The sequence below is a fragment of the Schistocerca cancellata genome, chromosome 3 (assembly GCF_023864275.1).
Source record: "Schistocerca cancellata isolate TAMUIC-IGC-003103 chromosome 3, iqSchCanc2.1, whole genome shotgun sequence".
Classification (NCBI taxonomy): domain Eukaryota; kingdom Metazoa; phylum Arthropoda; class Insecta; order Orthoptera; family Acrididae; genus Schistocerca; species Schistocerca cancellata.
In genome coordinates, this window is record NC_064628.1 from 677,699,398 (window position 1) to 677,725,200 (window position 25,803).

At 39.2% G+C, this 25,803-nt stretch overlaps 1 protein-coding gene across 8 annotated transcripts in view; it reads left to right on the top strand.

The window, feature by feature from the left end:
- Positions 1-25,803, top strand: part of LOC126175652 (DNA ligase 3) — a 644,184-nt gene that overhangs the window by 436,831 nt on the left and 181,550 nt on the right. For all 8 annotated transcript variants that reach the window (XM_049922552.1, XM_049922551.1, XM_049922546.1 and 5 more), the window contains 2 exons: positions 822-968; positions 2,566-2,700. In XM_049922552.1, the coding sequence (XP_049778509.1) occupies positions 822-968; positions 2,566-2,700 (282 nt within the window). The remainder of the gene's footprint in view (positions 1-821; positions 969-2,565; positions 2,701-25,803) is intronic.

Genomic DNA, 25,803 nt, shown 5'->3' on the forward strand with positions numbered 1-25,803 from the left:
TGATTTTTATGATATGAATATCATTTTCAATATTGCTTCGTCTATGATGTTCTTGTTTCTACACGATCCTCAAATGTTGAATGATTTGTACCATATTTAAATGCTCTGGTGTGTTCTTTATATCTTGTGTTGAATGTCCTGCCAATCATTCCAATGTATATCTTCTCACAATCTTTGCAACTGAGCTGCAACTTTGTAACGAAAGGGTGACGTTATGATGAATCTTGTGCCGTTAAAATCATAAATGAAATGGAAAATAGCAAATGTATACAGAATGAGATTTTCACTCTGCAGCGGAGTGTGCGCTGATATGAAACTTCATGGCAGATTAAAACTGTGTGCCCGACCGAGACTCGAACTCGGGACCTTTGCCTTTCGCGGGCAAGTGCTCTACCAACTGAGCTACCGAAGCATGACTCACACCCGCTACTCACAGCTTTACTTCTGCCAGTACCTCGTCTCCTACCTTCCAAACTTTACAGAAGCTCTCCTGCGAACCTGGTTCGCAGGAGAGCTTCTGTAAAGTTTGGAAAGTAGGAGACGAGGTACTGGCAGAAGTAAAGCTGTGAGTAGCGGGTGTGAGTCATGCTTCGGTAGCTCAGTTGGTAGAGCACTTGCCCGCGAAAGGCAAAGGTCCCGAGTTCGAGTCTCGGTCGGGCACACAGTTTTAATCTGCCAGGAAGTTTTAGCAAATGTATAATTTTTTAGGTACATGTATTTCTTTTACCATTTAGAATATGATAAAATTAAAAGGTGGAGGAATTTTTATTTGTCATTATGCATATATGTCTTGTTCTTACTTTAATGTTGATTCTTCACAGAGTATGCCAGTGTGGGAGATAACAGGAGCAGAATTTACGCGCCATGATGTGCATACAGCAGATGGTATTTCTATTCGTTTTCCCCGTGTTACTCGAATACGCAGTGATAAAGATTGGAAGACAGCTACCTCCTTAGCAGAGTTAAAGGTAATGTATTTAACTAAAAAGAGCAAAAAACAGAAATCTATGTTTCTTTAGAGTTGATACTACATGTAGTATATACTAAAACACTACATTTCCACCAAACTTTTCAGCTACGTTTTCCTTGCTCTCTGTCCCTTGAAAGTGATTGCTTGATATTGTGTGAGAGAACTTGAAAGTGAGAGAGACTGGAGTGTGCTTGATTAGTTGCCATTTACCAGCTAGACTTTTCTGGTTGCTGCAGTCCTAGGTCACATAAAATTGCATTTTAAAATACATTGTGGTTGTAACCAGTAATAGATACATTCTGTTGATACTAGGCTTTTTAGTTTTGAGATGTGTGGACACAGTTACATCAATTAAAAACTGCTCATAAAGTAACATGAAATGCTTAGTGTTAACAGATAAAGGTGAATTTCTTATACAAACAAAGTGACAGATTAAGTGGAATATGTGTATCAGTTTGAAAGGGCTGTCCCAAATTAGTCTAGTGGAATATACAGTTGAATGATATTTATTATCAGAAAATTGTGTAATGTGAAGTATAATGGTTAGCCTACAGTGACAGAGAGGTACTGTAGCATGGTGATAGTTGAAAGACATCACATTGTGTGTCAACTTATGAGATGGGGCAAGCAGGGTATGGAAGATGTAACAAACAAATGTTTACACTAATCATTATGAAAACCATTTTAAGTTACTCAGGAAGAACATTTATTTGTTGATGACCAGGTTTGGACTGCTTTCCATTATCAAATCAGCTATAAATGTAAGTCCTGTGTAACACCATTCATATACATGAAAAATTGATCACGAAATCAATACAGGCTCTAGTGAATAATGTGGCCTCCACATGTGCTCGTCACAAACTATCAGAGCTAACTGTTGGAGTTTTTACACTGACAATTAGTGATGAGCACATGTTGAAGCCACATTATTTACTATCATATGTATTGATTATATGGTCAACCTTCCACTTGTATGACTAGTTTAATGCAAGTCTTACATTTATGGCTGATTTGTTAATGGACAAGCAGTCCAAAACGTGCCATCAGTAAGTAAGTGTTCTTCCTGTGCAACTTAAGACAGATTCCAGAATGGTTATTGTAATAACACAAGAAGTTACAGGTCTATTCCTTTCCCAGTATGTTGTAGATACAGAAGTGTTTACACCTTGTTTGGTATTTGCCATTGGAGACAGACAGAGAAAAAGCCAAATAGCCTCAATTCTTATGCATCATATAGAGTATGGCTTCAAAGATGTTTTCACTGAATGGTCTGTTGTTTAAGGTTCCATATCCTTAACATGACACTTTTTACAACATTTTGCCATGATTTGGGATTAAAAAACCTAACTGAAAGTGGACGAAAATGCATATTAACTGCACTCAGTGAGTTTTGTTGAAACAATTGTGTGCTGTAACTTTCCTGCCTAACATCCTGAACCTCATGTTGCAGTCCACTCCTCTCTCTCTCTCTCTCTCTCTCTCTCTCTCTCTCTCTCTCTCTCTCTCGCTCTCTCTCTGTGTGTGTGTGTGTGTGTGTGTGTGTGTGTGTGTGTGTGTGTGTGTACAACAAATTAAAGCTATGTTATTATTCACAGGAACTTTATAAGAAGTCAAAGGACAATGCAGATTTTTCATTGATACAGAGCTCTCCAAAAAGTAGTCCAGATGTGTCGAAACGCCAAAGATTAACAAGATCTCGTTCACCCACACCTGTGAAGGACACAAGGAAGGTATGTTTGAGTATTAAAAAGTAAATTAAGAAGCTAGGATAAGTGATAGACATAGAAGTGAGTGAGTGAAGCATCATAAATATGGTAGAAAAAATGTGAGAACAGGAATGAGATTAAAGTAATATAAGAAACTGCAAGTTCTAATGGCTGGTAAGAGGCATCTATATGTTGGGAGATTGATTCCACTTTAGGGAGCCCAGTTGTATAACAAAAGTCATAATGGGCCTGAATAAAAAATTTATTGTTGTTGTAGTTGTGGTCTTCAGTCCTGAGACTGGTTTGATGCAGCTCTCCATGCTACCCTATCCTGTGCAAGCTTCATCATCTCCCAGTACTTACTGCAACCTACATCCTTCTGAATCTGCTTAGTGTATTCATCTCTTGGTCTCCCTCTACGATTTTTACCCTTCACACTGCCCTCCAATGCTAAATTTGTGATCCCTTGATGCCTCAGAACATGTCTTACTAACCGGTCCCTTCTTTTTGTCAAGCCACAAACTCCTCTTCTCCCCAATTCTATTCAATACTTCATCATTAGTTGTGTGATCTACCCGTCTACTTTTCAGCATTGTTCTGTAGCACCACATTTCAAAAGCTTCTATTCTCTTCTTGTCCAAACTATTTATCGTCCATGTTTCACTTCCATACATGGCTACACTCAATACAAATACTTTCAGAAACGACTTCCTCACAGTTAAATCTATACTCGATGTTAACAAATTTCTCTTATTCAGAAACGACTTGCTTGGCATTGCCAGTCTACATTTTATATCTTCTCTACTTCGACCACCATCAGTTATTTTGCTCCCCAAATAGCAAAACTCCTTTACTACTTTAAGTGTCTCATTTCCTAATCTAATTCCTTCAGCATCACCCGACTTAATTCGACTACATTCCATTATCCTCGTTTTGCTTTTGTTGATGTTCATCTTATATCCTCCTTTCAAGACACTGTCCATTCCGTTCAACTGCTCTTCCAAGTCCTTTGCTGTCTCCGATAGAATTACAATGTCATCAGCGAACCTCAAAGTTTTTATTTCTTCTCCATGGATTTTAATACCTACTCCGAATTTTTCTTTTGTTTCTGTCACTGCTTGATCAATATACAGATTGAATAACATCGGGGAGAGGCTACAACCCTGTCTTACTCCCTTCCCAACCACTGCTTCCCTTTCATACCCCTCTACTCTTATAACTGCCATATGGTTTCTGTACAAATTGTAAATAGCCTTTCGCTCCCTGTATTTTACCCCTGCCGCCTTTAGAATTTGAAAGAGAGTATTCCAGTCAACATTGTCAAAAGCTTTCTCTAAGTCTACAAATGCTAGAAACGTAGGTTTGCCTTTCCTTAATCTTTCTTCTAAGATACGTCGTAAGGTCAGTATTGCCTCACGTGTTCCAATATTTCTACGGAATCCAAACTGATCTTCCCCGAGGTTGGCTTCTACCAGTTTTTCCATTCATCTGTAAAGAATTCATGTTAGTATTTTGCAGCTGTGACTTATTAAACTGGTAGTTCGGTAATTTTCACATCTGTCAACGCCTGCTTTCTTTGGGATTGGAATTTTTATATTCTTCTTGAAGTCTGAGGGTATTTCACCAGTCTCATACATATTGCTCACCAGATGGTAGAGTTTTGTCAGGACTGGCTCTCCCAAGGCCATCAGTAGTTCTAATGGAATGTATTGTTATAAGGTAAAATGTGGTGAGGTCATAATTATATTTATGTTCAGAGGGGGAAAAAATTAACAATATATGGACCATGTACATCAGAGGTAGTATTTTATAAGGATATGCTGGAAAGTAATGCCACTAAGCTTTTTATTTGAAAAATTTTCAATTTTTAAAAAAATAAAGTAAACATTATCAACATTCTATGCCTTATTCTTCATATCTAGATATTGGCAGTCCTCTGCCACTAGAGGGCTATGAATTTTAATGTTCAACATGGCAGTGTGTAACTTAACTTTATAGGTGCTGAGAAACTGTGTGCTGTAGTTAAGTTTCAAATGCAAAATGTTTGCCCACATGTGGAGCACCCTGCCCTTCAGCATGGCAACGCCAGATCACAACCAGAAGCTAAAACATCTGCGGCAACCCAATGCCTTGGGTTCACTGTGGTTGATCATTCACCATGTAATCCTGACTTGCTCTCTTCGATTTTCATCAGTTTCCAAAACTCAAAAACCCCCTTCAAGGACTTCACTTTGATAGTGATGGAGCAGTGCAAGCAGAGGTGAGACTGTGGCTCTGTCAACAAAGTCAAACATTCTACAGTGGAAATGTCAACAAACTGGTCTCTTTTTGGGAGAAATGTGTTTGTCACCCTGGTGACTGTGTTGAGAAAAAAATATACAGACATGAAGAATAAAGATGTAGAATGTTAATAACATTTATTTAATTTAAAAACTTTAAGAGCCCTAACATAAAAAATTTGGAGGCAATACTTTTCAGCATGTCCTCATGTTAGGATGAGGTGTAAACAGTGGCAATGTCTACAGTAAAAGCTCACTGATCGTACATTCAGGAAATAAATTGTGGTCCTGGATTAGAAAAGATAATTTTTGTATGTAAGGCTGTTGTTTTTAATAAAGCATAATGAACATACTTTTGTGATACAACATAAAGGTAAGGAGGAGGATGGCCATGAGTAGCCAACACTGCTGTACTTGATAAACTACAAATCCGATTGCAGTCATTTTTATGTTCCATTTTTTCCTATAGTAAAAAAAGCAAACAGTTTTTGAACTATAGTGAGAGCAGAAGATTGTTAATGTGGTCAGAGTTATTAAATTTTGGTACGTCCTAAGGTTAAGACCCATAGCTAATCCAAAGATTTCTGTCTAGGAGTGGAGGAAAACTTTACTGCACTTTTGAGATTTGCATATGACCAGTTGCAAGCATTTGTTCTGAAGAACAGGAGCAGTCTGTCTGTATTGAGTAGAATGGATATAAGAGAAAATTGGAAAATTTATTAGGACAGAGAATAGGAAAACGGTGGGGAAAGGATGAAGATGATACTTAAAAAACTTGTACACCTCACTTTTGGTTGTGTAAATGAAGCTACGACCCATTGCTCATTGACTCTTTAAAATTTGAGTGTGTACTTCCTGTGGTAGTTAAAAAAGTTTATAATTTCAGCTGCCCAGTTGTTCATAGACTATTTCGCAGACTAACCACTATTTTTAGAGTTCATGAAATCTACAGGGTGTTAGGTTGCAACTTCAACTGTTGAAATTGATGAAATGGACGTGACTGCACCACAGTGTCATTAAAGCCAGTGTAAAAGTACTATTACAGCATCTGCATGTTTAGGACAGGTTTGGTGTATGTGATACATTCCATCTGTTTCTACAGCTCGAAGCCCAAAGAGTTAATTTCTGGTGACTAGATCAAGCAGCTGGAACACCATGTCAGATAAATGACTTGAGGAAGACCTTGTCACTCAATGCATGCATGGAATGGAACTCTAATATACTGTATCCATGACCACACATATCATCGATAACACTTCTTCCAGTGGGGGGTGCAGTATTTCCACAGTATGTGTAAACATGTATCTTCGGTGAGGCATTATGGCAGGCTGCTGAGTCCTATGAAATGGTCATAAATAAGTCTTCTACATTATAACTTTTCCCTTAAACTCTCTGGATCTAAGCATACAATTTGTCCTCATTCTTCAAAAATTGTCCTCTGTGTCAGGTCTATTCAGCTCCATTCTTATTACTATTTCTGATTCAATCATCAACACCACTATCACTCACAAAGTTGGCTTCCTCTCGCTCACAACTGTATTACTTCACCTCATTCCTTATAATTCTGACCACTTTAAATTAGACTTTTGTGATTAAAATTTATAGCAAGAAATGGGCCTTTCTATTTCTTTAAATATCTGGTTCCATGATATCAGTTTCAGATAAAAGAGATCTTTGTTGTTTTATCTCTTGGTTCACATAAATTACCTATCACAGTTTTTTTACCTGCTGTACTAATGTTGGCAGGTCTTGCTTGCTTATTAATGTTTACCCTAAAGTAATATGAATAACAGATTTTTTTTCTCACCAGGAAAGATAGTACATCACTTGCTTATCCAAGAAAACCTTAGACAAATGATTATATGTTATCTTAAACTTACATCTTTTAAGACATTCCCATTTGTTGTCACCCTCCTGGACATTTGCGTCCTGAATAGTTGTTATTGAAATAGTTCTCGTTCTTCCATGATAATTGCTTCTTCCTAATGCTTTAATGAAATAACTTGTTTACTTGGCAAGCTTGACATTTTGTGTGATAGTTGAGATGCGTTTAGACCTTTGTGTCTTGCGGCTAATCACCGTGTGGCTCTAGCTTGGTCCACACAGAAATAGAGGCATCCACTCTGAATATAGATGGGAATGGAATCGCTCACACAGATATGTTGAGAAAGAACATGCAGCCTACATGCACATCTGTACTTGTGTGTGAGATAGTCACAGTCACATGGTGACTAGTGGAAGGCACACATGTAAATGCGCCTTTATGTTACAGGTCTTGTATGTAGTTGCCATTATCTGTGGACAGACTAACATATGTGATTGTTGTTAAGTTATAACTTGTGTGTACAAATGTGTAGTTAGAATTTAAAAAAAATGTATTAGGTTTACTAGATGTTCTACTTTAAATATACGTATTTTGGTATTGCTTGTGTTAATCTGAATCCACAGATGAAATTACAAGTTATAGTAGTTAACACAGAAGAAATTGAAAAGGAGTTTTGGTATACAAGTACATACTCTGGTAAGCAAACAAGTGATCTTTCTTTTCAAATATCTTTTGCAGCCCATTTAAACCTAAAGAAACACACAAAAACACAGCAAAATTTTGCGTACACAGTGGGGTTCAAAGTGATACAAACTGAAACATGAAGAGATAGAAAGTCCATCATCACATCCACTGGAATCTTGCTCTTGGAATGGGTTCTTGATTTACCTGCAGATACAAGCTGCAAAATAATATGATAAATGAGTAATCTGAGTTGTCATCAAATATTTCATGCTGATCATTTGAAGACACATCAAGGACTTATTAAATCATTTGTTTGAGATATCTCTTCTCTTCACTGCACATTTTGAACACAGAATCAACACAAAATCACATGAAACAGAAAACTTGAACAACTAATGCTTGCAAAACAAGAGACGATAACACAAGTTTCTAAGAATGACTAATTTTTCCAGTGATATTTCTACTACTGTCTAGCAAAAACTATGAAACCTGCAGACCTGACAGACATTTTCAGGAGCCACAAATAAATGTCTGACACCATGGAAAATCATCACAACTGCCGTGATATAATATTACGTCTGCCACACATTCCCATTTCCCACAGGCACTGTAATATTGCGTCAGCCGCACACTATGTGTTAAAGAGAATCCAAATGATGCCATTATAAAAGCACATATTTTGTTTGATAAGTACAACTTCTATAGCCAGTTCTGTGGAAAACAGATTCAAGTCACCTACCATTTGTAGAACATCTATTAGCAGGCAGTCAAATGAAAATGAGATGGATGGGGGGGTGGGGGTGGGGGGGAAGTAAACTGTTTATTATTTCAAAAGGTACTGCGATAACTGTTAATATGATTATCCCAATGTGAGACAAGGTGGTCAGTGCCTTTGTGGAAAAGTGTGTGCAGTTGCCTATGGAATCATGGTTGTAGCTAGGGATGCACCACTTTGTGTGATGCAAATGGACAACTGTGAATGCCTCTTCAGAGCTTCAAAAATGTGGAAGTCACATGGGGAGAGATCATAATTGTATAATGGCTGGGCCTGCATGATGCCAAAGTTGTCACAACAACACTGCAGAAGTTTAACTGGGAAGCCCTTCCTTATCCTCCACACAGTCCTGTTCTCTCTCCATGTGAAGCACTGAAGATAGGCATTTTTGACCATTGATTTGCTTCAGATGAAGAGGTACATGCATGGATACAATCAGTGTTCCATACTCAACTCAAACTCATTTGACTGCCCCTTTCTCACAGATGCATCCTCAAATCAGCAGAGAGAGACAAAATAATGGTAAGGCTTCACTATACCAATCACTTTTGAAACAGGTTTCTTTGTAGTTGATTGGATAAATGTCACAATCTAAACACTGCTCATGAGCATGACACATGAAGGTGACTTTTGATTACATGCTATAACTCTTGAAGTGTGTTCTATTGGCTACAATAAAGAAAATTGATTAATTAATTACCATCACAAGGATAAGAACAAATCAATAAATAAAAATGCAAATTGGTTTATATAATAATAATAAATTTCAGAATAATTACTTTTATCTCCATTAGCAGTCCTCTTATTAGCCACGATCCTCATTATGATGCTACAGTATGACGAACTGTGCAGTATGTTAGTTAGATCAGCAACACTTGTGACTGCTTCCAGTTGCTTGTTTTCATGCTCAATTGATATATCGGGACTAACATCGTGTGTGTACATCTGCGGTTTATTAGAACAATCTCATGTTTACACTAAATTGGAAGACAGATATCCCCCCCCCCCTCCCCACAAGGATCACACATACAAAATTAATCGAGGATTATCTGTAGCCTTTCGTATAGTGTGTATTATTGTTATAATCTTAAGGAATGTTACAGTTAATGACTGTGCACTGACTAAATTGCAAGACAGATATCTCTCTCCCCCCCCCCCTCCCCCTGCTCCCCTCAAGGATCACACATACAAAATTAATTGAGGATTATCTGTAGCCTTCCATATAGTGTATATTATTGTCATAATCTTAAGAAATGTTACAGTTAATGACTGTGCAAAGCAGGTGTATCTCTTGATTCACATTGTAGCCAACATTATGGTTTGCAGCACTCCCAAGAATACTTTGAATAAATGGCTTGCTTCAGTAGTAACTTGCTTCTTCACATATTTAAACCTGTGAACTATTTTAAATGCTATTTTAACATTACTTGTTTTAAGATTATTTGTCATCTGCAAATGGCTGCCATAACATGGGATTAATACCATTTTGAAATTTTCTTTGACTCTTACATATTATTTCCTTCCTCAGTTTTTTAAACCAGGCTCCACTGACAACTGTTCACTCTAGCTGCCTGTTCAATTATGTTGACCGTCTCATTCATTGGCACCTTGTGTGCTGTATCCACAAAATTTCTGAATGTGTTGTCTTTTTGAATGTTTATGTGACACACTTTACAATTTATTTGACTGCTAGTCTCTTGGATTTCTGTAAACATTAAATGCATGTGTTCCACCCCATTTTCTAATATTTAAGCCGAGGAACTGCATTTTATCATTACTTCAATATTCCGCTGTTAAACTATATTATTATTTTAGCTATTAAGTTAACTATGTTAATTTCCATAGTTCATACCCTCATTCACCAACAGGAATGTGTGTCCACACAATGTTTATAACATAGAATCTTATCTACCAATAGCTGGTTCTCCCTTTCTTCCCCGTAATTTTCACATCCAAATAATTAACAAAAACATTTGCCAACATTCTGAAAAAGCAGGAGCTCATAGCCTTCACATTTTCATGCATTTAGAATGTAGCTCAATGAATTCAACTGTTGTGTGCATTGTCAACATTTTGTGGTTAGGTTTGTTGAATAACTTCAAATCATTCATTAATCGGTAAGTTCATGTATACATTTCTAATCTCAATGGGTGCACTGCACAATATGCCTGCAACGGATCTTCATTTTGCTTCATTTTTAGTGCTGTAATTATTATTATTATTATTGACTTTTTTTTTTTTCTCAGACTTAAGTCTGGTTAAAAATGGAACGTGACGCGGACCTCGGTCAAGCGTGACTTCCTTGTAACTGTATGGTATATGTTATATTGCATTTAGGAACTTTCGGGTAATTGAACAAGTATCAATAATTACAGATTTTTGTAATTGTATATATATGTTTGGATGTAGCTGTATTGCATTGATGTACTGGTGAATATTGTGAGGTATGACTCCTGTAGTTGATAGTATAATTGGGATAATGTCGACTTTATCCTGATGCCACATGTCCTTGACTTCCTCAGCCAGTTGGATGTATTTTTCAATTTTTTCCCCTGTTTTCTTCTGTATGTTTGTTGTGTTGGGTATGGATATTTCAATTAGTTGTGTTAATTTCTTCTTTTTATTGGTGAGTATGATGTCAGGTTTGTTATGTGGTGTTGTTTTATCTGTTATAATCGTTCTGTTCCAGTATAATTTGTATTCATCATTCTCCAGTACATTTTGTGGTGTGTACTTGTATGTGGGAACGTGTTGTTTTATTAGTTTATGTTTTATGGCAAGTTGTTGATGTATTATTTTTGCTGCATTGTCATGTCTTCTGGGGTATTCTGTATTTGCTAGTATTGTACATCCGCTTGTGATGTGATCTACTGTTTCTATTTGTTGTTTGCAAAGTCTGCATTTATCTGTTGTGGTGTTGGGATCTTTAATAATATGCTTGCTGTAATATCTGGTGTTTATTGTTTGATCCTGTATTGCGATCATGAATCCTTCCGTCTCACTTATTATTATTATTATTATTATTATTATTATTATTATTATTATTATTATTAATCAAGTAGCTCTCAGTGAAAAAATTTCCTTTTTGAAGGACCTGACTAAGTGTGTTAATAATTTTGTGATGACAATTATTTGAATTATTAAATAGGCATAATTGGTCACCTTATTTCATGTAATTTGAACTGGGATGGTAAGCTGTGGAGTTGCAAGATTCGTTACTATAGGTCCTCTCTTTTCTGCTTCTGTCAGAAGGAAAGAGGTGGTTCTGAAAAGTGGGGTAATGAGTTAGGCCAATAGTTAACTTGAAGAACAGACCAGCATATAGGAGTTGGACAAAAATATGTAAACACTGCAAGAAATGCATGCTTGAAAATAGATGCAGAAGCTAGCCAAACCTGCAGGTCGCACTGTTGTATTTGACCACAAACATCACCTATGCGATCTCCTCAACATGTTGCAAACAGGTTGTCAGAATTAATCTAGATTTATCCAAAGCCTTCGTTACTGTGAACCATGTAATGTTACTAGGGAAACTTGAAGCAATAGGCATCAGGGGTACTGTTAAAAAATGGTTTGAATCTTATCTGCAAAACAGGTCACAAGTTGTTGAGCTGAGGTCATCCAACAATCTTCACAATTTTAAACTCATATCTGAACCAAAACCAATTGAAATAGGTGTTCCACAGGGCAGCATTCTGGGCCCATTGTTATTTCTAATTTATATCAATGATATACACGCTCCAGACACCTCAGCCAAAATTCTGCTATTTGCAGATGACACAAGTATCATAATTAGTGATATAAAAGAATCATTGTGTACTAGAGCAGGAAAAATGCTCTCATACATACAGTCATGGTTTTATTCAAATAAGCTGACATTAAATACAAAGAAAACAAACTTTATACAGTATGGAAGCAAGTGTCAAAGGGAAAATATGTGCCTTATGCTGGATAGCAAACAAATAGAAAAAGTGTGCACCACAAAGTTTCTGGGAATGCGAATTGACCAAGATTTAAACTGGAATGAACACAGTGTATATCTTACTCAGAAACTTCACTCAGCATGTTTTGCCTTAAGGATAATATCCAAGGTATGTAGCAAAGAATGTATTAGAGCAGTGTACTTTAGTTATTTCCAATCAGTTGCAAACTGTGGCATAAGTTTTTGGGGAAAAACCAGGTCAAGACTAAATGACATTTTTATTATGCAAAAAAGAGCTATTCATATCATGACACACAGCCCACCACAAACTCACTGTAGACCCTTATTCAGACAACTAAAGATACTGACAATACCATCGATATATATTTTGTCAATGCCTGGAAATGATCAGTAAAAATAACTACGATCTCCAAACCAACTCAAGCTACCATGATCACAATACAAGGCATTGAAAGACTTCCACATTCCCTATGTGGCAAAAACTAGAAGTCAGAAACATGTTAGCCGCTTACAGATAAAGCTTTTAAATGCACTTCCATCTCAAATTAAAGAATTGAAAGGCAAAAATAATTTCAAGCATGAAGTAAAAAAAATACTTGATGGAAAAATGCTACTACAGTGTAAATGAATACCTGTCTCAGACTGTGGATTGAAACCTGTACTTATTTTTTAAAAATTCAAACTAATTTAATTATGTTTTCAACTTCGTAATTATGGTACTTATGAAAAATCTGTTAAATATCCGTAATATGTTTTGTGTGTAAGGCGTAGTTCATGATCTATAATTGTTTATCATGAGCACGTACTTTTGTTTTTGTGTAATAAGTTCTTGTACACTATTTATGTACTATGTGTATGTAATTTGTTTTGCTGTTTGTATATGTTTGTCCAGTTATTATGTGTATGTATTGTTATGTGTTACGTGTAATCAAATGACAAACCCTATATCACATGTGTGATCTATTGGATGCTAAATAAGTAAATAAATAAATATATCTAAAATGAAAGATGATGAGACTTACCAAACAAAAGCGCTGGTAGGTCGATACACACAAACAAACACAAACATACACACAAAATTCAAGCTTTCGCAACCAACGGTTGCCTCATCAGGAAAGAGGGAAGGAGAGGGAAAGATGAAAGGATTTGGGTTTTAAGGGAGAGGGTAAGGAGTCATTCCAATCCCGGGAGCGGAAAGACTCACCTTAGGGGGAAAAAAGGACAGGTATACGCGCGCGCACGCGCGCGCACACACACACACACACACACACACACACACACACACACACACACACACACACACACACACACACACACACACACACCCATCCGCATATACACAGACCCAAGTCTGCTTGTGTCTGTGTATATGCGGATGGATATGTGTGTGTGTGCGCGAGTGTATACCTGTCCTTTTTTCCCCCTAAGGTAAGTCTTTCCGCTCCCGGGATTGGAATGACTCCTTACCCTCTCCCTTAAAACCCAAATCCTTTCATCTTTCCCTCTCCTTCCCTCTTTCCTGATGAGGCAACCGTTGGTTGCGAAAGCTTGAATTTTGTGTGTATGTTTGTGTTTGTTTGTGTGTCTATCGACCTGCCAGCGCTTTTGTTTGATAAGTCTCATCATCTTTCTTTTTAGATATATTTTTCCCACGTGGAATGTTTCCCTCTATTATATTCATAAATAAATAAATAGCATCACTCATGTCCAAAGCAGTGTTGCAAGCATCACTCATGTTCAAAACAGTGTTTCATGTAGTTGTAATTGCATTATGTCAGAACCAAGGGAATTTGAACATGGGCAAACATTTTGTGCTCATGTAGTGGGTGCTTCCATAAGCAAGGTAGGTGGAATGTTTGGTGTTTCAAGGTGCACCATACCAAAAAGATTTATACTTCACACAGGGAAAGTGGAAAAACAACATCCACTAAATCACAACATGAATGAAAGTACATGTTATATTATCATGACGGATGTTCATTGAAGGGTATTGTGACAAAAAATAAGAGGACCATTGCTGTAGCAGTCACTGCAGAACTGAATCTTGCACTGGTGAACCCTGTCTGCATCAAAACAACATGAAAGAAGCTCCATAAGCAGGAAGTTGCAGGGAAAACTGGAATTATGATACCACTTTTCAGTAACACAAATGCTCATAACATAACAGGAAGATATGGTGCCAAAGCTATAAAACCTGGACTGTGGAGTGACAGGAGAAAGTAATCTGGCTAAACAAGTCATGTTTCACATGGTTTCCAACTTTTGGCCAAGTTGACATCCCAGGAGTGAGACATGATGGGGGTTAGGTGATTTTGGCAGCCATATTGTTGTATCCCATGTACCCCATGGTTACTCTGCAAGGTCACATTACTGCCAAGGATTGTAGCCCCCTCTGGCTGACCAGGTCCATCCTACTGTATGATGATCATTACCCAATGGTGATACTGTATTGCAAGAAGACAGGACCCCTGTTCACACAGGTCCTATCATCCAGGACTGGTTTAGTGAACATAAGGGTGAGTTACAGTTACTGTAACTCCCATGACCACCACAGTCTCTAGATCTCAGTATTTGTCTAGTCTGGAGAGCAGAGTGCATGATTGCTATCTCCTCCATAATTGTTACCTGAAATTGAAGCTATTTTGCAGGGAGAAAACCTATAGAACCTCTGTTTATCCATTCTGAGATGATGGAAGTTGTTCTGAATGCCAGTGTCTTCACTACAGTGTGTTATGCTAGGTAATGTGTAATAACTCAGTGTTTCCATATTTTTGGCCACCATCTGTATGAATTACTAACTTGCTTACTCAGATCATTAAGAAATGAAATCAAAAGAAAATCTGTTGCAGATACATCATGCTTTGCATTCTGTAAATTAAGAATCTAAATTTGTGAAGGTAGAGGTCGACTGTAATTCACTGGTAGGATATTGGAAAAATGCAATCCATTTTGTAAGCAAGGTACTTACACAATCCATCCTAGAGTATGTCTTAAGTGAGTGGTACCCACACCAAATTGGAGTAACAAGGGATATTGAATGTATGCAGAGGAGGACAGCTTGAATGGTCACAAGTTTGTTTAACTTAGAGGAGAGCACCACAGAAATCCTGGAAAACTCAAACTGGCAAATGCTTGAAGATAGATGCCAATCATCCCTGACATTTCATCCAAAGCTACATTGGTCATCTTTGGATGTGCTCCTGGTTGTGCTCAGTCTGTCCAACTTACGAGTCGGACATCGAAGAATGGCCTAAATACCATGGAAAGTGGGCTTGGTCTGGATTTCATTTGATGGCAGAGATAAACCTTGTCAAGGACAAAAAATATAACTATCGATCATAGTACATCAAAGGTAAACACTTCTGATTGATTCCGTAGCGCCACTGTCCGTATATCGCTGAGTTTTATAGCTTCTTCTTTTCTGTTAAAATTATCTCCATGTTTATGAATTTCAATGGCTTCTCTATATAGCCATGGATAATAGTTCACCACTTCAGTTTCCGAAAATTTCACTATGTGATCACCTGACTGAAGAGCATGTTCTGCCATGGCTGACTTCTCTCTCTGCCCTAGGTGGCAAAGACTTTTATCTTCCTTCAACTGTGTATTCACATTTCTCTTTGTACACTACTGGCCATTAAAATTGCTACACCGTGAAGGTGACGTGCTACAGATGCAAAATTTAGTAGACAGGAAGAAGATGCTGTGATATACAAATGATTAGCTTTTCAGAGCATTCACACAAGGTTGGCGCCGGTGGAGACACCTACAATGTGCTGACAAGAGGAAAGTTTCCAATCGATTTCTCATACACAAACAGCAGTTGGCCAGTGTTGCATGGTGAAACGTTGTTGTGATGCCTCGTGTAAGGAGGAGAAATGTGTACCATCACGTTCCCAACTTTGATAAAGGTCGGGTTGTGGCCTATCGTGATTGCAGTTTATCGTATAGTGACATTTGCTGCTCACGTTGGTCGAGATCCAATGACTGTTAGCAGAATATGGAATTGGTGGGTTCAGGAGGGTAATACGGAATGCTGTGCTGGATCTCAAGGTCCTCATATCACTAGCAGTTGAGATGACAGGCATCTTATCCACATGGCTGTAATGGATAGTGCAGCCACGTCTCAACCCCTGAGTCAACAGATGGGGATGTTTGCAAGACAAGGACCATCTGCACGAACAGTTCAATGACATTTGCAGCATCATGGACTATCAGCTCGGAGACCATGGCTGTGGTTACCCTTGATGCTGCATCACAAACATAAGTGCCTGCGATGGTGTACTCGACAACAAACCTGGGTGCACGAATGGCAAAATGTCATTTTTTCGGATGAATCCAGGTTCTGTTTACAGCATAATGATGGTTGCATGCTTGTTTTGTGACATCGTGGTGAACACACATTGGAAGCATGTATTTATCATCGCCGTACTGGCGTATCACCTGGCGTGATGGTATGGGGTGCCATTGGTTAGACATCTCGGTCACCTCTTGCTCGCACTGACGGAACTTTGAACAGTGGACGTTACATTTCAGATGTGTTCCAACCCATGGCTCTACCCTTCATTCGATCCCAGCAAAACCCTATATTTCAGCAGGATTATGCACGACCATATGTTGTAGGTCCTGTATGAGCCTTTCTGGATACAGGAAATGTTCAACTGCTGCCCTGGCCAGCACATTCTCCAGATCTCTCACCGATTGAAAACGTCTGGTCATTGGTGGCCGAGCAACTGGTTCCTCACAATACGTGAGTCACTATTCTTGATGAACTATGGTATCGTGTTGAAGCTGCATGGGCAGCTCTACCTGTACACACCATCCAAACTCTGTGCGACACGCAGGCATATTGAGGCCATTATTCTGGCCAGAGGTGGTTGTTCTGGGTACTGGTTTCTCAGGATCTATGCACCCAAATTGCGTGAAAATGTAATCACATGTCAGTTCTAGTATAATATATTTGTCCAATGAATACCCGTTTATCATCTGCATTTCTTCTTGGTGTAGCAATTTTAATGGCCAGTAGTGTAGTTCCAGTGTAGATCCTACCACATGTACACGGAAACTTGTATACACCACTTGCAGACAGAGGGGGGCGTTTATCCTTCCCGGAACAAAGTGCTTGGACTATTTTCTTAGTTGGTCTGAAAATCGGTCGAACATTATGTTTCCTTTAAATCTTACTGATTTGATCTGTTACTTTTTTGGTGAAAAGTAGAGAAACTGTGTTCTTCCGTCACTGTGTTCTTCCGTCACTGTGTCCTATCATCCATAGGCCTCCTGTCATTTGGTCACAAAACTCTATTTCCTTACTAGAGTACCCATTCTTCTCAAAAACCCGTTTTAGATGTTTTAACTCAGCATCCAGGTATTCCAGTGCACAAATCCATTTAGCTCTGTCCTCTAGAATTTTAATTACACCTCTTTTCTTTTGTGGATGATAATTGGAATCCTTATGCTAGTATCTGTTGGTATGTGTAACCCTCCAAAAGACTGCTGCTATCAGTCTGTTTCATAACAAAGACATCCCAGAAGGGTATTGAATTGTCTTTCTCCATTTTTGGTAAACTGGATTTTATACTATTTAAATAACAAATAAGCTTTAGAGGAATTCTTTTGTTATTTAAATAGTATAAATCCTAAAATCCAATTTACCATGGAAATGGAGGAGGACAATACAATATCCTTCTTGGATGACTTTGTTATGAGACGGACTGATGGCAGCTTGAAACATAAAGTCTTTCGGAAGGTTACACATACGAACAGACACTTGCATAAGTATTCCAATCATCTACAACAGAAAAGAGGAGTAATTAAAAGTCTAGTGGACAGAGCTAAAAGGATTTATGCCCAGAATATCTGGACGCTGAGTTAAAAAATCTAAAACAGGCTTTTGAGAAGAAGGGGTAGTCTAATAAGGAAATAGAGATTTGTAACCGAATAACAGAAGGCCTAAGGACGATAGGACACAGCGATGGAAGAACACGGTTTCTCTACCCTTCATCAAAAAAGTAACGGATCACATTGGTAAGGTTTTAAGGAAACATAACGTTCGACCGATTTTCAGACCAACTAAGAAAATAGGCCAAGCACTTCGTTCCGTTAAGGATAAATGTCCCCCTCTGTCTGCAAGTGGTGTATACAAGATTTCATGTACATGTGGTATGGTATACATTGGAACTACAAAGAGAAGTGTGAATACACGGTTGAAGGAACATAAGTCTTTGCCGACTAGGGAAACAGAAAAGTCAGCTGCGGCAGAACATACTCTTCAGTCGGGTGATCACACAGTGAAATTTTCGGAAAATGAAGTTTTATGTACTATGATGAACTATTATCCATGGCTATATAGAGAAGCCATTGAAATTTATAAAAATGGGGATAATTTTAACAGAAACGAAGCAGCTATGAAACTCAGCAATATATGCACAGTGGCGCTGCAGACTTGAAGAGAAGTTTTTATCTTCGACGTACTATGATCGATAGTTACATTTTATCCTTGATAAGGTCTATCTCTGCTATAACGTGAAATCCAGACCACGCCCAATTTTCATGGTATTTAGGCTGTTCTCTGATGTCCGACTCATCAGTCGGCAAGACTCAACACATTAAGGAGCACCCCCGAAGATGTCCAACGTAGCTTTGCATGAAATGTCAGGGACAGAAGAGTTCTATGGACCATGGCCATACAACCTAGAAGAATTCTCGGCAGCTAAACATCCGGTCATGAAAGCCTTCATTGTATGAACCAATATGTATCACACTTGTACAGATGGCAAAGGCAAGATTAGACTAATTATAGTGTGCGTATATGCATTTAAGCTATCATTCTTCCTCCATTCGACATGCAAATAAAGAGTTGACATTGACATAGCTGTTGAACTATTCAAACAAATTGGCTAAATCACATAAGGCTGACACTGCAGAAACTGCTGAATATATTAAGCTGGTACAGTTTTATTCTGAAATAAAACTGTTTTATTCACTAGTAAATTCCTCATTCAAGAATGTGTAGGCTATGTACTCCATCATTTATGGAATGTTATCTGGTATTTACATTAATAATTTGGAGGTGAAAATAAAATTTAAAAAATCCCAACAGCTTATGGATAACATTATAAACATTGCATGCTCTATGAATAGAGATGAAAGTGACATAAATAAAACAGGTGAAGTGAATCCCACTGTTTTAGTTTTAGGGGAAGACAGAACCTCTACTTATTTGCCAGAGGTATCAGTATAGCATCCTGTGTCGCTCTTGGTTTTTTCTGGCCTGTACCTAGACCCAACATTGACACTGTACTCGCAGTCAAGTGAATGGGTAGTGACTGATTGCTGTACATTTCTTAATTTTAATTACTTCTAGGTTACTTCATATGCATATGCTGCATGTGTTAGGAGAAAGATACTTACTTCATCGGGAGGTGGGGAGGGGAGGGGATGGGAACACTGCTTTTCTCTTATCCTACTCAACTGTGTATGCATTTTTATCTAATACTTCAAACAAAGCATTTATGTAATTTTACACATGCTACTATCAGCTGCCTGTATACTGGCAAAGTTGTGATTTGCTGATGTTAAACATTAGTGTTTTTGGGATCTACATCTCGGAGTTCAAATACTCTTAGTTGACTTGTTCTCATGCTTAAAGTTTACTTCAGACTGAATGCTGTAATGAATGATCAAACATGTAGTGTATGAAAATGTATTTTGTTGTTAGAGGAATGGAGAGGAGCTTCAGCAAGTTATCCACTCCTATTTTTAGATGAAATATGAACAATTCAAAAATTTTTCATAATGTGTCCAATGCCTAAAAGAAGTTACACTTTTAATGGTGACATTGACATTCCATTTAGCAACTACAATGCTAAATTTCAAACTTTCTAGAAAATATAGGATATAGTTGTTAATACACTTTACTGTAAGCAGCATATTTTCTCTCACTGAAGCACTCTTTCTAAGAGCAAAGGAATGAAGCATTGTCTCAAGTAAAAAGAAAGTGTTGATGATTGTTATTAATATTGTTGCATAGAAAGGCTGTATGAAATTAGGAAAGGCCCTAGCAGATCTCATGTATTCGGGTTTGGTTTGTTTTAACAGTTACTGTATAACATATTCATGATAACTCATTATGATATGAAATGTCAGTAGGTTTACAAGTATTATATTTTTGTGGTGAAAAATAGTTAATAACATAACTGAGTATTTACTTTTTGTCTTGATTTATAATAAAATTATGGAAATGTATCCCAATTAAAAATATACACTCTGTACAGAAATTTGCCTATGGTTTCAGCAGAATAGTTCAGATGAGATTGTCTGCAAGCACCTTCAACTTGCAAGGAAGGTGACAATGTTGAGTGTTTATGGAAAAAGTTCAAGGCAATCGTAAAATGCGTTTTAGACAATTACGTGTCAAGTAAAACTGTGAGGGATGGGAAAAACCCACCGTGGTACAACAACAAAGTTAGGAAGCTACTGCGAAAGCAAAGAGAGCTTCACTCCAAGTTTAAACGCAGCCAAAACCTCTCAATCAAACAGAAGCTAAATGCTGTCAAAGTTAGCGTAAGGAGGGCTATGCGTGAAGCGTTCAGTGAATTCGAAAGTAAAATACTAGGTACTGACTTGACAGAAAATCCTAGGAAGTTCTGGTCTTACGTTAAATCAGTAAGTGGCTCGAAACAGCATATCCAGACATTCCGGGATGATGAAGGCATTGAAACAGAGGATGACACGCGTAAAGCTGAAATACTAAACACCTTTTTCCAAAGCTGTTTCACAGAGGAAGACCGCACTGCAGTTCCTTATCTAAATCCTCGCACAAACGAAAAAATGGCTAACATTGAAATAAGTGTCCAAGGAATAGAAAAGCAACTGGAATCACTCAACAGAGGAAAGTCCACTGGACCTGACGGGATACCAATTTGATTCTACACAGAGTACACGAAAGAACTTGCTGCCCTTCTAACAGCCATGTACCGCAAGTCTCTAGAGGAGCGGAAGGTTTCAAATGATTGGAAAAGAGCACAGGTAGTCCCAGTCTTCAAGAAGGGTCGTCGAGCAGATGCGCAAAACTATAGACCTATATCTCTGACGTCGATCTGTTGTAGAATTTTAGAACATGTTTTTTGCTCGAGTATCATGTCGTTTTTGGAAACCCAGAATCTACTCTGTAAGAATCAACATGGATTCCGGAAACAGCAATCGTGTGAGACCCAACTCGCTTTATTTGTTCATGAGACCCAGGAAATATTAGATACAGGCTCCCAGGTAGATGCTATTTTCCTTGACTTCCGGAAGGCGTTCGATACAGTTCCGCACTGTTGCCTGATAAACAAAGTAAGAGCCTACGGAATATCAGACCACCTGTGTGGCTGGATTGAAGAGTTTTTAGCAAACAGAACACAGCATGTTGTTATCAACAGAGAGACGTCTACAGATGTTAAAGTAACCTCTGGCGTGCCACAGGGGAGTGTTATGGGACTATTGCTTTTCACAATATATATAAATGACCCAGTAGATAGTGTCGGAAGTTCCATGCGGCTTTTCGTGGATGATGCTGTAGTATACAGAGAAGTTGCAGCATTAGAAAATTGTAGCGAAATGCAGGAAGATCTGCAGTGGATAGGCACTTGGTGCAGGGAGTGGCAACTGACCCTTAACATAGACAAATGTAATGTATTGCGAATACATAGAAAGAAGGATCCTTTATTGTATGATTATATGATAGCGGAACAAACACTGGTAGCAGTTACTTCTGTAAAATATCTGGGAGTATGCGTGCGGAACGATTTGAAGTGGAATGATCATATAAAATTAATTGTTGGTAAGGCAGGTACTAGGTTGAGATTCATCAACAAGGAGGTGGCTTACAAAACACTCGTTCGACCTATACTTGAGTATTGCTCATCAGTGTGGGATCCGTACCAGATCGGGTTGACGGAGGAGATAGAGAAGATCCAAAGAAAAGTGGCGCATTTCGTCACAGGGCTATTTGGTAACCGTGATAGCGTTATGGAGATGTTTAACAAACTCAAGTGGCAGACTCTGCAAGAGAGGCGCTCTGTACCATGGTGTAGCTTGCTCGCCAGGTTTCGAGAGGGTGCGTTTCTGGATGAGGTATCGAATATATTGCTTCCCCCTACTTATACCTCCCGAGGAGATCACGAATGTAAAATTAGAGAGATTAGAGCATGCACAGAGGTTTTCAGACAGTCGTTCTTCCCGCGAACCATACGCGACTGGAACAGGAAAGGAAGGTAATGACAGTGGCCCGTAAAGTGCCCTCCGCCACACACCGTTGGGTGGCTTGCGGAGTATAAATGTAGATGTAGATGTAGATATATTTATAGTTGTGTATTTGGCTTTTTTAGTCAAGCAGTGTGGAGAAGGAATTACTCAGTTTTCATGAAGAGAGATATACACTCCTGGAAATTGAAATAAGAATACCGTGAATTCATTGTCCCAGGAAGGGGAAACTTTATTGACACATTCCTGGGGTCAGATACATCACATGATCACACTGACAGAACCACAGGCACATAGACACAGGCAACAGAGCATGCACAATGTCGGCACTAGTACAGTGTATATCCACCTTTCGCAGCAATGCAGGCTGCTATTCTCCCATGGAGATGATCGTAGAGATGCTGGATGTAGTCCTGTGGAATGGCTTGCCATGCCATTTCCACCTGGCGCCTCAGTTGGACCAGCGTTCGTGCTGGACGTGCAGACCGCGTGAGACGACGCTTCATCCAGTCCCAAACATGCTCAATGGGGGACTGATCCGGAGATCTTGCTGGCCAGGGTAGTTGACTTACACCTTCTAGAGCACGTTGGGTGGCACGGGATACATGCGGACGTGCATTGTCTTGTTGGAATAGCAAGTTCCCTTGCCGGTCTAGGAATGTTAGAATGATGGGTTCGATGACAGTTTGGATGTACCGTGCACTATTCAGTGTCCCCTCGACGATCACCAGTGGTGTACGGCCAGTGTAGGAGATCGCTCCCCACACCATGATGCCGGGTGTTGGCCCTGTGTGCCTCGGTCGTATGCAGTCCTGAATGTGGCGCTCACCTGCACGGCGGCAAACACGCATACGACCATCATTGGCACCAAGGCAGAAGCGACTCTCATCTCTGAAGACGACACGTCTCCATTCGTCCCTCCATTCACGCCTGTCGCGACACCACTGGAGGCGGGCTGCATGATGTTGGGGCGTGAGCGGAAGACGGCCTAACGGTGTGCGGGACCATAGCCCAGCTTCATGGAGATGGTTGCGAATGGTCCTCGCTGATACCCCAGGAGCAACAGTGTCCCTAATTTGCTGGGAAGTGGCGGTGCGGTCCCCTACAGCATTGCGTAGGATCCTACGGTCTTGGCGTGCATCCGTGCATCGCTGCGGTCCGGTCCCAGGTCGATGGACACGTGCACCTTCCGCTGACCACTGGCGACAACATCGATGTACTGTGGAGACCTCACGCCCCCACGTGTTGAGCAATTCGGCGGTACGTCCACCTGGCCTCCCGCATGCCCACTATACACCCTCGCTCAAAGTCCGTCAACTGCACATACGGTTCATGTCCACGCTGTCGCGGCATGCTACCAGTGTTAAAGACTGCGATGGAGCTCCGTATGCCACGGCAAACTGGTTGACACTGACGGCGGCGGTGCACAAATGCTGCGCAGCTAGCGCCATTCGACGGCCAACACCGCGGTTCCTGGTGTGTCCGCTGTGCTGTGCGTGTGATCATTGCTTGTACAGCCCTCTCGCAGTGTCCGGAGCAAGTATGGTGGGTGTGACACACCGGTGTCAATGTGTTCTTTTTTCCATTTCCAGGAGTGTAGATAACTCAGTACATTTTCTATGTTGGGTGTAGGAAGAGAGGTGAGGTTTTACAGTCTCCAAAGTTTACATAATTTGCTTCACTTCCAACAAAGATTATTGTAAAGATGAAAACAGTAACACAGATGCAAATAGCAAACCACCTGCATTTGAAAGAAGCTGAACAATAATGTAGCCAACTTGACTTGTTGTTACCTCAGAGCTTTTGAAAATGAATTCAAAGGCATTAATAACAAAACCAAGATGACATGGGAGAACAAGAAGGATGAGAACTGGGCTGAGGCCACTGAATCAGTAACATCGGTAAATTGTGATGAATCTCATTCAGAAGTTTAGATCACATAAAAAATATTGTCTAGGTCAGCCTCCTCCTTATTCTCCTCTACCCTCCTCCACCCGCCATTGTCCCATTCCATGCAATGGTAAATAAAATAGAAAAAAACAATCATTTTTTCATATATTCAGTGATCTTGCCAAAACTTTTGATTGTATTGACCATGAACTTCTAGTTTTTAAAATAAAAATATTTTGGTATTAATGACATCCCTCTGGTGTAGTTACTGCTACCTTCATAAAACAAAGCTCATCATTACATAGGCAGACTGTGTCACAAGAATGAAACTAACCTCAGAAAGGGAATGCGGGGACTGTAATATGTGGAACCTTACGAGGATTAGTTCTGGGTGGCAGGTGGACAAAGAAATCGAGCTTGAGTGGTCATAGGTTTGTGTAACCTACAGGAAAGAGTCACGAAATTAGTAAAAAGAGCTTGAAGTGGCAGGCAAAGACGACTCACCAATTCAGGAAGTGAATCTGCAACAAAAACAGTACAGGACTCAGAGCCAGCTAGCACATATAACAAACACCTTCCACAAAGAAGTAAACAATAAAACATACACCAGAACATATTTATGAAAGCATAGAGAATGTTATGCAACTCACTAGACTGGAAGAGCCGAGAGTGCTTACTACAGTGTTAAGACATTTAGTAAGGTATAAGCATCCAGAAGGGGAATACATTACTTTTTCTGTACCTGATTTTGTGGATAGAATCCACATCACAGTGAACAATCTGCAAACAGAAGTGGAAAAACTGGAGAAGTTAGTGAATCATGTTTCTGTCAGGAGAAATTAATGATTCTCTTTTGATACTTTGTACAAGCGCTTTGTGATGACGCATGGTCATATAGCATTTGATTACTGGCGAGTAGGCCAAGACTGTTGAATATATACCTGTCACCTCTAATGGAGATCAAGACAAGACAGCTTAATGCCATGAGAAGTGTCAGCATATTGCATGAGGCTAGAGGAGTGGCAGAAAAGTTGCAGTAAGATGTATTGTGCCTACGAGAACCATATATGAAGGCAGGAAAGGTCCCCTGTATGCAACTGCCCAGGTAGTCACACAAGGGCAGCATCCTAGGGCAACAATAATAGTAATTAACAAGGCCATAACAGTGACGAAAATATCACAATACTGCTCAGAACTCACAATCTGTGTGGAAATGTTAACCAGAAAGGAGAGTTTCCATGTATTTTAATTTAGTGATGAGATTGACAAGTATTAAAGAATATTAGTCACCTAGGAGAAATTAAGCCTCTTGTGTACTCCACTGGTTCAAATGGAAAGTCAGTATTGTGGTATAGCCACCTGACTGATGACCATGGAGGACAACTAGAAGAGGCCATTATGGAATTAAACCTCAGGTATTAAATGCATGTCACAAGCCGCTAACCTATGTAGGAAGGGTTGGAGCAGCATCAGACATGGACAT